Source organism: Palaemon carinicauda, chromosome 11 (genome assembly GCF_036898095.1).
Source record: "Palaemon carinicauda isolate YSFRI2023 chromosome 11, ASM3689809v2, whole genome shotgun sequence".
NCBI lineage: Eukaryota > Metazoa > Arthropoda > Malacostraca > Decapoda > Palaemonidae > Palaemon > Palaemon carinicauda.
Genome location: NC_090735.1, coordinates 71,030,328 through 71,043,063, shown reverse-complemented (window position 1 = coordinate 71,043,063; position 12,736 = coordinate 71,030,328). Strand labels below are relative to the sequence as shown.

General features: G+C 48.3%; 1 protein-coding gene across 2 annotated transcripts in view; it reads right to left on the bottom strand.

Annotated features, from left to right (window-relative positions):
- Positions 1–12,736, bottom strand: part of LOC137650063 (cytokine receptor-like factor 3) — a 213,313-nt gene that overhangs the window by 42,236 nt on the left and 158,341 nt on the right. For both annotated transcript variants that reach the window (XM_068383111.1, XM_068383110.1), the window contains exon 9: positions 8,611–8,744. In XM_068383111.1, the coding sequence (XP_068239212.1) occupies positions 8,611–8,744 (134 nt within the window). The remainder of the gene's footprint in view (positions 1–8,610; positions 8,745–12,736) is intronic.

Here is a 12,736-nt window from a genome sequence, read left to right as displayed (position 1 = left end):
CTAGATGCTCATGGTCACGTAGACGCTTGGAGCTATGCTTGACACGCGACGTCATGTTCAATTACTTGATGCTCGACGACACGCAACTGCTTGGCGTTCGGAGTCATGATTAACTGCTTGACACTCGACGTCAAGTTCAACTGCGTGAAGCTTGATGTCTTGCAAGCTCTTGACGCTCGGCGCCACGTGACTTTCAGAACAATAACGCTTGCGATTAAAAAACGCTCGCGATTCAGACACTCGGAACTATGCCGATCGCGTCTAGAACAGTCGATCATCGAACAAGAGAAACCAAGAAGATGCACTAAGTTACAAACATCGAGTCAAACTCTTACAGCAGCGTTAGTAGCTAGCCTTGCTGAATGCTCGATGACCAACACACTGTTGTTGTCACGCTTAGCTTGGGGCCAGGCGTCACGCTCAGACACCTGGCGAGCGCCATCATGCTCAGCTGCTTGGCACGTGCCATCAAGCTCAGCCGCCTGTTGCGCGCCATCAAGCTCAGCCGCCTGTTGCGCGCCATCAAGCTCAGCCGCCTGTTGCGCGCCATCACCTTCAGCTTCCTGGCGCTTGTCGTACGCCTGGAATGAAGACGCTTGCGCTTGGCCGCTTAATGTTAGTAAACACTTTTACCTCGCCTTACCTACGGCGAGGGCGAGCGTTCTGGGAATCGTCAACAAGAATGCTCGAGGGAACTTCTGTTCAGGTCTTACAAGAAGCTCGGCGCCAGACTAATGCCTATCGCTTCCTTTTGCCGATCGGCTTTACTTCTCCCATGGGTCTGGGAGCTTGAAAGAGGTCTAAGGCTAAGAAAACGACAGGTCCGAACAGAAGCACCCTCCACTGTATTGAATAAAATTCACTGCACTAATTTAGCACTAAAACTTTCCATTTTTAAACTCTTTGGCATAAAATCAAAAGTAGACACGCCCGTAGAGGGAGATCTTACTATTCTGTCAAGGGCTAGAATGAGAATGCAAAAGTCATTGAATCTTTATAAAATGTAACAAAATCTTTTATATAAAATATTAAATGAATAGATATAGGAATAAAGAATATATCTATATATTTAAACCAACCCTTATTACTTAAGGGGTTCCAATAAAAGATGCATAGTCACATTTAACAATTGGAACATTTATAAATATTATACGCAAAAATTTAGTATTCCCAAAAACGAACAAGTAAACAACGATACAAAGAATTGTGAGACTATATTGATTGTCATGAATACTACGTCGTATAAAAATTAACAACGCTAATTTTGTTTAATCTTTGTAAACTGATTGGCTAAAGAAAATACTAAAAGGACCAATATAATTGTAAAATAACATATTCCTTTTATCTAATACAACTTAAAAATTTTAGTTTTTAAAGAAAAATCACAAATTCTAAGTAATTTGTATTTTTCCTAACAGTACTTACATCGAACTACTTTCTTAGGAGTATCTGGGATCTCCTCCCATCCAACCAGAGTTTTGTGTAGTTTACCCTAAACCCATTTTCTATGAGGGGTAACCTCAGGCTAACCCCGGGTCAGAGAGCATGCTTGCTCAGGTCTCGACCTCCAGTAAGTTCTTGGTTGCTAAGGTCTCTAAGAAAACCAGGAGACACTCGGGGAAGGCAGGGTGGGCCATTACCGGAAAGTAGTTCGAGGTAAGTACTGTTAGGAAAAATACAGATTACTTAAAATTTGCGATTTGTTCCAACACGAAGTACTTACCTCGAACTACTTTCTTAGGAGACTTATACTTTAGGAGGTGGGCGTGGCCCTAAAAAGTTCTTAAGACCGTGCTGAGGAATATCCAGAGACCTAGAGAGTGGCTAGGTCGTGTTGACCCCATAGAAAACGATTGAGAGGAAACTACACAAAAACCCATCTTAGTGTCTTAAGAAACTCACCTGTGCAAGAAATCCTAGGGAACATGTCTTCCTCTTGATGAGGTACTAGTCTCTGGCTCAGGGCCTTCACAGAGCCCACTTGAAGCAGAAAAAGGGGGAAGGAAGTGCAAGGGGGTTTAAGGAACCAACCTGTGTCTCTTGTGCTTGTTACCCGCGGTTATCGCTGAGGCTATGCCTTTAAACCGTTTGGAGCGCTGAAACGAAGGTACCTATTGAGAACCCGTCCAGGGATCTTCTTGAATAGTCCTTCAAATAGTGAGCCGTGAAGGTGGACTGATTGGCCCAGGTGCCTGCCCTTAGGATCTGGCCCACTGCCATATTTTTCTCGAAGGCCAACGTAGTACTCAGGCCCCTAATATCATGGGGCTTGGGTTTCCCCGGCAGGGGGATTCCCGCCTTACTGTAGGCCCTGATGATGACCTGCCGCAACAAGAAGGAGATGGTATTCTTCGAGACTGGTTTCTTCATGAGGCCAGTGGAAACAAGAAGACTCTTGATCCCGGGCCGGAGTCTTGCGGTTCTTTCCAAGTATTTTCTCATTGCCCTGGCGAGGCATAGACGCAAATCCTTCACGTCGTCTGACCGGGGGATTGCCGGAATAGAGAAACCCTCAAACCTGGGGTCCCATACGGCAGGGTTCTGGGTCTTAGCTACGAAGGAAGGAATGAACTTGAATGTGACTTCTCGCCAACCTTTCGAGTGAGCAACTTCGTAGAACAGATCATGAATCTCGCTTACCCGTTTAGCTGAAGCTAACGCCAGCAAGAACACTGTCTTGAGAGTGAGATCCTTGTCCACGATGTCTTTCAAGGGCTCGAACGGAGGCTCGGATAACATTTTCAGGACCCTTGCTACGTCCCATTGTGGCACCTTCACAGCTTGCGGGGGGCATGATTGCTCAAAGCTCTTAATGAGCATTGAGATGTGTCTGGATTTACCCAGGTCTATGCCCTTCAGGAGAAAAACTTGGCCTAAGGCCACGCGGACTCCCTTGATGGCTGGAATGGACATGTTGACCATGTCCCTGAGGTAAACTAGGAAGTCCGCTACCTGCGGAATGGAGACCTTCAGGGGCTTGATGTTCCTAGTGGCGCACCATTTGGTAAAGGTGGCCCAGCTGTCGATGACCGTCTCAGGTAGCCCGACATCCTCGTTGCTGTACTCGACGAATAGCCTTCCCTCCTCAGGAGACGCTCGATAACCTCCACGCGTGAAGGCGGAGGGACCGGGGATTTTCGTGGAACCTTTGGAAGTGTGGTTGTCGGAGAAGGCCTGTCCGGAAGGGGCCAGGGCGGCTGTTGTGTTAGTTCCCTTAGGTCCACGAACCACTCTCTCTCCGGCCACCTGGGTGCTACCAAAGTCATCTGTAGGTTGCTCGTCTTTCTCACCCTGTTGAGGACCTGCCTGAGCATCCCGAAGGGGAGAAAAGTGTACACGTCGAGATTGTCCCACGGATGTTGGAAGGCGTCTTCGAACGCCGCTTTTGGGTCTGGAACGAGAACAGAACACGGGGAGCTGCGTGTTGAGCCTTGTTGCGAAGAGGTCCATCACTGGCGAACCCCATTTCTGGATGACGGACCTGGCTACTTCCAGGTGTAGAGACCATTCGGATCCTACCACTTGACCCATCCTGCTGAGGACGTCGGCGAGGACGTTCCTTTTCCCTGGGATGAACCTCGCTGATATTCTTATCTGTTCCACTTCGGCCCATTCCAGAAGTTGTAAGGTGAGGACGCACAGCTCCTTCGACCTTAGGCCTCCCGGTTTCTTTATGTAAGCTACTACCGTGGCGTTGTCGCACATCAACGCTAAGGTGTTTCCCCAGAATAGGTGTACAAACTCCAGGCACACTCTTTGTACTGCCCTCAACTCTAGAATGTTTATGTGCTGGGTCTTTTCTAGGGCTGTGCAGTTTCCTCTTGCTGATTTCCCTAAGAGATGAGCTCCCTACCACTCCTTCGACGCGCCCGTGAACAGGAGCATCTCCGGAGGGTCGGCTGCAAAGGGCATCCCTTTGAGGGTGTTCGTCCTGCAGCTCCACCATTCCAGGACCCGTTTCGTGTTCGGAAACACCGGGACCACTCTGTGGGGGAGTCCGTTTGGATCCAGTTCTCCTTCAGGTTCCATTGGACCTCCCTGAGCTTTAGCCTGCCCTGGGGGACCAGTTTCTCCAGAGACACAAGGTGACCTATTGGTCTCTGCCAGTCCTTTGTCCTCCTGGGTTGGTCCGTCAGGATGGGGCGGAGGACCTGGTCTAAGTTGTCTAGCCTGTCCGCGGAGGGGAAGGCTTTCACTAACCGGGAATCCAGAACCATTCCGAGGTAGGTCTTCCTGGTGGAGAGTATCAGTTGGGACTTCTTTAGGTTGATGGTGATACCCAGAACGTTGCAGAACCGCAGCAACATCGCGCCTTGCTCCTTCAGTACTTCCTCTGAGGCTGAAAGTAGCAACCAATCGTCCAGGTAATGAATCAGGTGGATGCCCTGTTCGTGTGCCCAGACTGAGACCGTTGTGAAGACCCTTGTGAAGACTTGGGGAGCAGTGGACAGCCCGAAGCAGAGGGTTTTGAACTGCAACGTCTGGTTCTCCCATTTCACTCGTAGGTACTTCCTGCTGGAGGGATGAACTGGGATCTGGAAGTAGGCATCCTTGAGATCTACTGACATCATGAAGTCCCCTTCTCTCAAGGACGCCAAGACGGATTTTGGAGTGTCCATTTTGAAGTTGGTCTTGGAGACGAACTTGTTGAGGGCTGAGAGGTCTATGACCGGTCTCCATCCTCCTGTTGCTTTCTCCACCAGGAACAGCCTGCTGTGGAACCCCGGACCTGGGTCCCGAACAGGTTCCATTGCCCCTTTCACCAACATCACTGAGACCTCTCCCTGCAGAGCTGTTTGTTTCAAGGGATCTTTGGGGGCTAGCCACTCCGCCTGCTGATCTGGTATTAGAGGAGGAGGGTCCACTAGGAAGGGCAACCTGTACCCTTCTTTCAGAACTGTCACTGTCCACGGGTCTGCTCCGTGTTTTTCCCATGCTTGCCAAAAAAGTTTGAGGCATCCCCCCACCTGAGGCTCCGGCAGGAGTAGGGGGCCTCCCTCCCTATCTCCTCCTCGATGAGTGGCCTGAACGACCTCTTCTGGATGCGGAGAAGGACGGTCTATAAGCGGTTTGGTTCGGGGCTGAACCCCTACGGGAGGGCTGAGACGACTGGGAGCATGTTGTCGCCGACTTGTCTCTCCTAGGGTAGTTAGGAGCGGGCCGAGGAGGGCGAGGCGTGTCGATCTTCTAAACGTCGGCCTCCTGACCGGATGGGGCCTGGTCTCGAACGGCTCCTTCATTCTCCGAATTCTCTCCATCGCTTCCTCAGCTGCCTTCGGGGGAAAGATTGAGTCGTCCCACAGGGTCATGTTCCTCAGAGATCTGGCCTCTCTGTCCGGCAGCCTCCTAGATATCTTGCTCAGAACAGTGTCCCTCCTTCGTAGGACCCAGTTGGCGGACATGGCTAACGACTGGTACGACAAGAATTTCAGGGCCTTGCCCCCTGAGCTGATGAGTTCCTTGAGCAAGGCCTGGGTCTCCGGAACTGACAGGTCGTAGGACGACTGAACGCCCACCAGGGCGACGGCCCACCAGTCTAACCAGGAGGAGACGTTGACAAGGTCCTTCGACATCTCCTCCATCATGACCGCCTCCGAAGGAGAGAAGCAGATCGGAGCCGTGGACGCCCTTTCTTCCGAGGCTCCTTGCCCTAGTACGGTGAGTGCTGGCTCCAGCGCACAGGCGCCCGCTCGTTGTCCCTCTGGGAGGTAGAACCTGCTCTGGGACTTCAGGCCCTGGAGCAGTTTGGAGGAGCTCTGGCTCTTGGGCGCCTCGGCATGGTTGGCCACTATCCTGTCCACGTGAGCCTTTCCCAAATACACGTCCCTCGCCAAAGGGAGGGCCAAGGAGGGGGGGCTGCTGGACTGGGGCATCCACTATTCTATTTAGGCTGGAACGCCAAGCATCTTCGGAGGAGGGTTCCGGTACGTCCAGCCTGTGGTGACTTCTGATGAGGCCTATCACCATCCGATAGGCCGATACCTCCGCTGCTGACCCCTCTCCATGGTCGTAGAGCTCCTCTGACGGGGGTACTGGTGCAAGTGACGAGGATATCCCCGACGGAGGGCCTCGCATGTGGGGGAGTCCTGGACCGACGCTCCCGCGGGGGCTCCCGACGAAGGACGGGCATCTCCGTTGGAACGGGGGCCTCCATCCTGGGCCTATCATCTCTCCTGGAGGACCTCGAATCTACAGCCTGCTCGTTGGGGAAGGCCGAGGGCTGCGCTCGTGCCGAGCTAGGTGGCCCTTGGAGGTCAGGACTCGGCTGCCAGACTGAAGGGGCAACTCTCTACGCTGGGCGGATGGAGTCGGAACCTTCGCGGACTTATGCCTGTCAACTGGAACCTGCCATGAGGAATCCCTCCGTCGGGTGCCGCTGCTGCCGGAGGAGTATCTATTTGGGGAGCCTGTCCTCGGACGCCAATCTGAGGGGCCCGGCGCCGCAGCTAGCTCCAGAAGTCTGTCTCGGTGAACCATCACCCATTCGTTGCTCTTGGGGGATCTTGGGCGCCGACTCTCGTGGCGCGACCTCGAGGGGGAGCGAGAGCGCGACAACTTCCTGCGGACCTTCCCTTTTCACCTGCTGAGCTTCCTCAGCTCCTCATCCTCCGTAGAGCAGGAAGGATCCTCCACCGATGAGACCGACGACTTATAGGCCCTCCTCGAAGGCCTCGCCTCCCGCGGTGATGTAGGAGGATTCCTGCGACGCTCTGTGGACGATGACGCCTGCAGAAAAACCTCTGGGAAGACGGCCGACGGCGCTGGGGGGGAGCGAGGAGGCTGTCCCGTGGGAGCCCAGGTCCCGAAGTCATCCTCCATCCTCATCGGGGACCTGAAGGGCATCTTACGGGGAACCAAAGCAGTGGGGTCCGACGGCGGGGAAAGCTCCTTCTCGACGTCGCCCTCGGCTGCTGAACCACCTGAAATGCACGCCCAAGAGGCTGGGGAGAAATTAGTAGCATTATTACCCCACATGGGGTCATCAGAGGAGACGTGACCAGCATGCACCAGGTCACCATCTCCCGAAAACACTCCCGCCCCTCCCTCAGGCCCCTCACTCGCCTGAAAAGACGCCACAACCCCACTGTCATGAAGATCAGACTCCTGGGGAAGGGCCTCGTCCCCTACTCTGGGTAAGGGAGGTTGGGAGAGAAGCTCGGACCGCCGAGGCGCTCGTCGAAGCAAGGGAGGAAGGGACGTTGGTCTTCTTAGACGACTTCTTCGCTGCCTTCTTCTTTTTGGTGCTATACCGCACCCACTGCACCTCATTCCACGACTCGCACTCCGGACACGTGTCGGAAGGGGAACACACGCTTTCCTGGCACGATGAACACAAGGAGTGCGGGTCAACTTCTGGTTTTGAAAGGAACACTCCACACGATTTGTCGGCCATAGGCCCAGGACAACGGAGAGGATGCTCTATGATGAAGGAGAAGCACTACGAGACACAAGCGCGCACAGAGAAAGCACAAAGGGACCACGTGGGAAGCGCGTGGGACACAAAGGGTCGGGGACACAAGTCACACTGGGATAAGGAGAGCGGCGAGATGATATCGCGACAAGACCAGAGAACTTACTGGAGGTCGAGACCTGAGCAAGCATGCTCTCTGACCCGGGGTTAGCCTGGGGGCGCGTATCACTCCGCCTGAGGTTACCCCTCATAGAAAATGGGTTTAGGGTAAACTACACAAAACTCTGGTCGGATGGGAGGAGATCCCAGATACTCCTAAGAAAGTAGTTCGAGGTAAGTACTTCGTGTTGGAACAAATGTACTTTTCATAAATACTGATACAAAGAGTAATACTGTAACGATAGACTGAGGACTGCGTAGCATAAATAAATTGAACGCTAGATAATCTTCAAAACAGATTGAAGATTATCCAAAGAAAGCATACCAAAAGGACAAAAAATTTCTTAAAATAACATAATCCTTTTATTTTATATAACTAAATACTTTGCAAGATAGTATTAACTTATCATTCTTTGTAGAAAAAGAAAGAAAATGCAAGTCATACTCAAGCTTACGTCATATGACTGTGACGTCATCGATGAGGCGGAGTGTTTACCCACCGCCATAATGCTTTTGTTAGTTTAAAATAGGTTGAACAATTTTTAGTCCTACCTTTTAAGCTATAACATAGCAATCAAATATCAAACAAAACCAAATAAGCGAATGCTAAAACCCGTATATAAGAGTACATCACCAATATACTGCTAAAATGTTGCCAGAATGGCGGCAGAAGAAAATCTGGTGCTGGATGGAATAGTTCGGCCTAGCTACTGTGGTGGCGCTAGTGTACACCTGGCATATCTATGCGATTGCCACGAGTTTTTTAATTTCTGCCGGACAGAAGCATAAAGCTATTGTTATATAACCAGCGGGTAAGTCAGCAGGTAAGTTTAAATGTTTAAAATTAAGATTTACAGTTAGATACCATGTAAATTCTAAAGGAATTACAGTACAAATTAAACAAATTTCATTACATATCATTAATTACCAACGGTTACCAGCACTTATTTTTAAAACTACTGAACCATCCCAAAAATTTCAAACTTTTGCTTTAAATATAAGAAAACAATAAATGAAAAGAAATTTAAATGCACATATACCTGCTTATCTTGGCACTCAATATAAACACGAAGTTTTATAGAAGATACCCTTTCCACGGCAAAACTAACATGCACTCCTTCTTGGATTGCAGGTAGCCATGTTACTCGACTCACGCCATCCAGGAAAACGCATCCTATTTATATGAAAAAAAATTAGATATCAACCATACAGGCATAATGTCTAGATATTGTACAATTATATGAAATAAAAATGAGTCTTTCCTTTCCAACAAATTTTGAATGTACACTAGCAACTTTAAAAGCAAGGAATAGCCTAGATTTCTGATGATAATTACTGTATTCTTTAAACTATTTGCCATACCCTAACTCCTTTAAACTAGTAGCCATAATGGGCCCTGGCTGCCAGGAAGGGAGTTATAACCAAAAGAGCAATGTAAAGCTGAGCCAGGCAAAAGGTGTAAACATTGCCTTTGATTCCAGTGGATCCAATCACTGAACCAAAGTATCAAATTACAAGTGAGGACAAGGGTGGGTCCATAGTCCCTAGTTCTATTCAGAGGGAAGTATAAAAAGTTATGGTTCATGCACCCACCTCATACACGTAGATAGTTTTATTACGACTAAGAGAGCCACTGGGAGTCACAATTAGACTTACTTGATTCACTAATCACAACTTGAGGCATACAGTGTCTTTCATTCATTCCCCTTACCTTATCTGACATGCCAAGAACAAGAAGGGGAAGCCTACTGCTCCTCTTGGGCTGGCCTGCCACTCAGAGTTGTCAATAAGACAGCCAACATGTCCCCGAAAATGGAACCAAAGGCCTGCACCTGTCGGAATGACAGTAGGTCCAACTGGGTCTGGAGACAAAGGCATTTTCTGCTGTGGTGATACAGAATAAGGAGGGAATTTCACACTGCCTGAATTAAAGCTCTTTCATTTCACTGAGCACAAAGGCCAGTTGGTAAGGATACAGAAAATTCATAGTCTGCATTAATCCGTCAGAAACAAAGGAGGAAAGTGAGAGCCAGATATTTGATAGCAGAAAATTCTTGTCAAAAACAATAAAGAAAAGCAATGCATTAAATTTTTCCCTAGGCAAAGGGAGAGAAAGAGCAAAAACTGATGCAAATCAAAGGAATTCACACTTCCATCAAGAGAAAAGCTATTATTATTATAATTATCATTATTACTAGCCAAGCTACATCCCTAGTTGGAAAAGCAAGATGCTATTAGCCCAAGGGCTCCAATAGGGAAAAATAGCCCAGTGAGGAACGGAAAAAAGGAAATAACTAAATGGTGAGAACAAGTTAACAATAAATCATTCTAAAAACGGTAACAACGTTAAAACAGATACAGTATGTCATATATAAACTATTAACAACGTCAAAACAGATATGTCATATATAAACTATAAAGAGACTCACGTCAGCCTGGTCAACATAAAAACATTTGCTACAACTTTGAACTTTTGAAGTTCTACTGATTCAACTACCTGATTAGGAAGATCATTCCACAACTTGGTCACAGCTGGAATAAAACTTCTAGAATACTGTGTAGTATTGAGCCTCATGATGGAGAAGGCCTTGCTATTAGATTTAACTGCCTGCCTAGTATTACGAACAGGATAGAATTGTCCAGGAGATCTGAATGTAAAGGATGGTCAGAGTTACAAAAAAATCTTAGGCAACATGCATAATGAACTGATTGAACGACGGTGCCAAAGATTAATATCTAGATCAGGAATATGATATTTTCATAAAATAAATTTTTGAACATACTTACCCGGTAGTTATATATATAGCTTACATCCCAGACGTCACGGCAGAAATTTCAAAACTCGCGGCAATCGCTGATTGGGTAGCCAGGTGTACCACCAGAGCGCCCTCTAGCCAGGCACCTGGAACCATTCCAGTCATTCCTCAGATCTTCCATGCCCTTAGGTCTCTAGAGGGGAGGAGGGGGGAGGAATTAAGGGGAGGAGGGGGGAGGAATTAAATTATATATAACTACCGGGTAAGTATGTTCAAAAGTTTATTTTAGTATGAAAATATCATTTTTAAACATCTGACTTACCCGGTAGTTATGTATATAGCTGATTGACACCTTTGGCGGAGAGTCAGAGACAGCCAACATTGTTGGAATTTACTTGAGTTAATAAACAAGCTTAAGGGTTCGACCTGATAAGGAAGCTGACTTCAATTTCTTTCTTTCATTATGTCCGGTTTCCTTACGAGATCCAGCGATCCACCCAGGGGGCTGAAGACCTCTAGGAGCTGTCAAACCAGTGTAAAAACCTCTATGTGACAGGACCTCCTCCAATACCCTTGTTCCGGGCGCTCTCAAGGAACAAACTGACCACCTGTCTAAAATCAATGATTGTGGAAGATTGTCGTCCAATCTCCACGAACAACCATAAAAATACAAGAGTTCCAAGAAAAGAAAAGGGTATTAGGTTACGGGAATGTAGTGGTAGAACCTTCTACCACTACTGCACTCGTTGCTACGAATGGTCCCAGAGTGTAGCAGTCCTCATAAAGAGTCTTAACACGTTTCAAATAGTGTGAGGTGAACACAGATTTACTCCTCCAGAAGGTTGTGTTCATAATGCTTTGTAAAGACCTATTCTGCTTGAAGGCAACAGAAGTTGCCACAGCTCTAACTTCATGTGTCTTGACCTTCAAAAGCTTGAAGTCTGCCTCACTACAATGTGAATAAGCCTCCCTTACTAAGAGCCTGATGAAGAAGGATAGTTCATTCTTTGACATATGTAATGAGGGCTTCTTGATCGAGCACCAAAGAGCTTCCGACTTGCCTTGTAACTCTTTCGTTCTGTCCAGGTAAAACTTCAGGGCTCTTACTGGGCATAGGACCCTCTCCAATTCCTCACCAACCACATCCGAAAGGTTGGGAATCTCAAAAGCCTTGGGCCCGGGTTGAGAAAGGCGTTCGTTCTTGGCAAGAAAGCCTAGCTGCAAGGAGCAGATAGCTTTGTTATTTCTAAAGCCTATGATCTTACTAAAGGCATGAATCTCACTGACCCTTTTAGCTGTTGCCAGACTGACCAAAAATAGTCTTCATAGTGAGGTCCTTAAATGAAGCTGAGTGCAAGGGCTCAAACCTGTCACTCATTAGGAACTTCAGGACTATATCCAGATTCCAAGCTGGTGATTCCTGGTGCCATTCCTTAGATGTTTCAAAGGATTTGAGAAGATCCTGCAGATCTTTATTATAAGAAAGGTCCAAGTTCCTATGCCTGAAGACGGCCGCTAACATGCTCCTGTATCCCTTGATGGTAGAAGATGAAAACCTACGTTTCCTTCTAAGGTATAACAGGAAGTCAGCAATCTGAGTCACAGAGGTACTGGACAAGGAAACAGAGTTGACTCTGCACCATTCTCTAAAAACCTCCCACTTGGATTGGTAAACCTTGATGGTAGAAGTCCTCCTTGCTCTTGCAATAGCCCTAGCTCCCTCCTTTGAAAAACCTCTAGCTCTTGTGAGTTTATCGATAGTCTGAAGGCAGTTAGATGTAGAGCTTGGAGGTTTTGATGGTACCTTTCTAAGTGGGGTTGTTTGAGTAGATCTACTCTTAATGGAAGGCTTCTCGGGGTGTCCACCCTCCATTCTAGTACCTCTGTGAACCACTCTCTTGAGGGCCAAAAGGGGGCCACTAGAGTCAATCTGGTTCCCTCGTGTGACACAAACTTTTGCCTCACTTTATGCAGAATCTTGAACGGAGGGAATGCGTACACGTCGAGGTGGGACCAGTCTAAAAGGAAAGCGTCTATGTGGACTGCTTCGAGATCTGGCACTGGGGAGCAGTATGTCTCTAACCTCTTCGTCTTCGAGGTTGCGAACAGGTCTATACAAGGACGACCCAAAATCCGCCACAGGATCTTGCAGACCTCTTGATGAAGTGTCCATTCTGTGGAGAGAACTTGACCTCTCCTGCTGAGGCCGTCTGCCATCACTTTCTTATCCCCCTGAATGAACCTTGTTACAAGGGTTACATTCTTCTCTTTTGCCCAGTAAAGAGGAACTCTCGCAGTCTCGTAAAGGGACCTCGAGTGGGTCCCGCCTTGTTTGGCTATGTAGGCCAACGCTGTAGTGTTGTCGGTGTTGACCTGCACCACTCTGTTCAATACTGATCCTTTGAAGCCT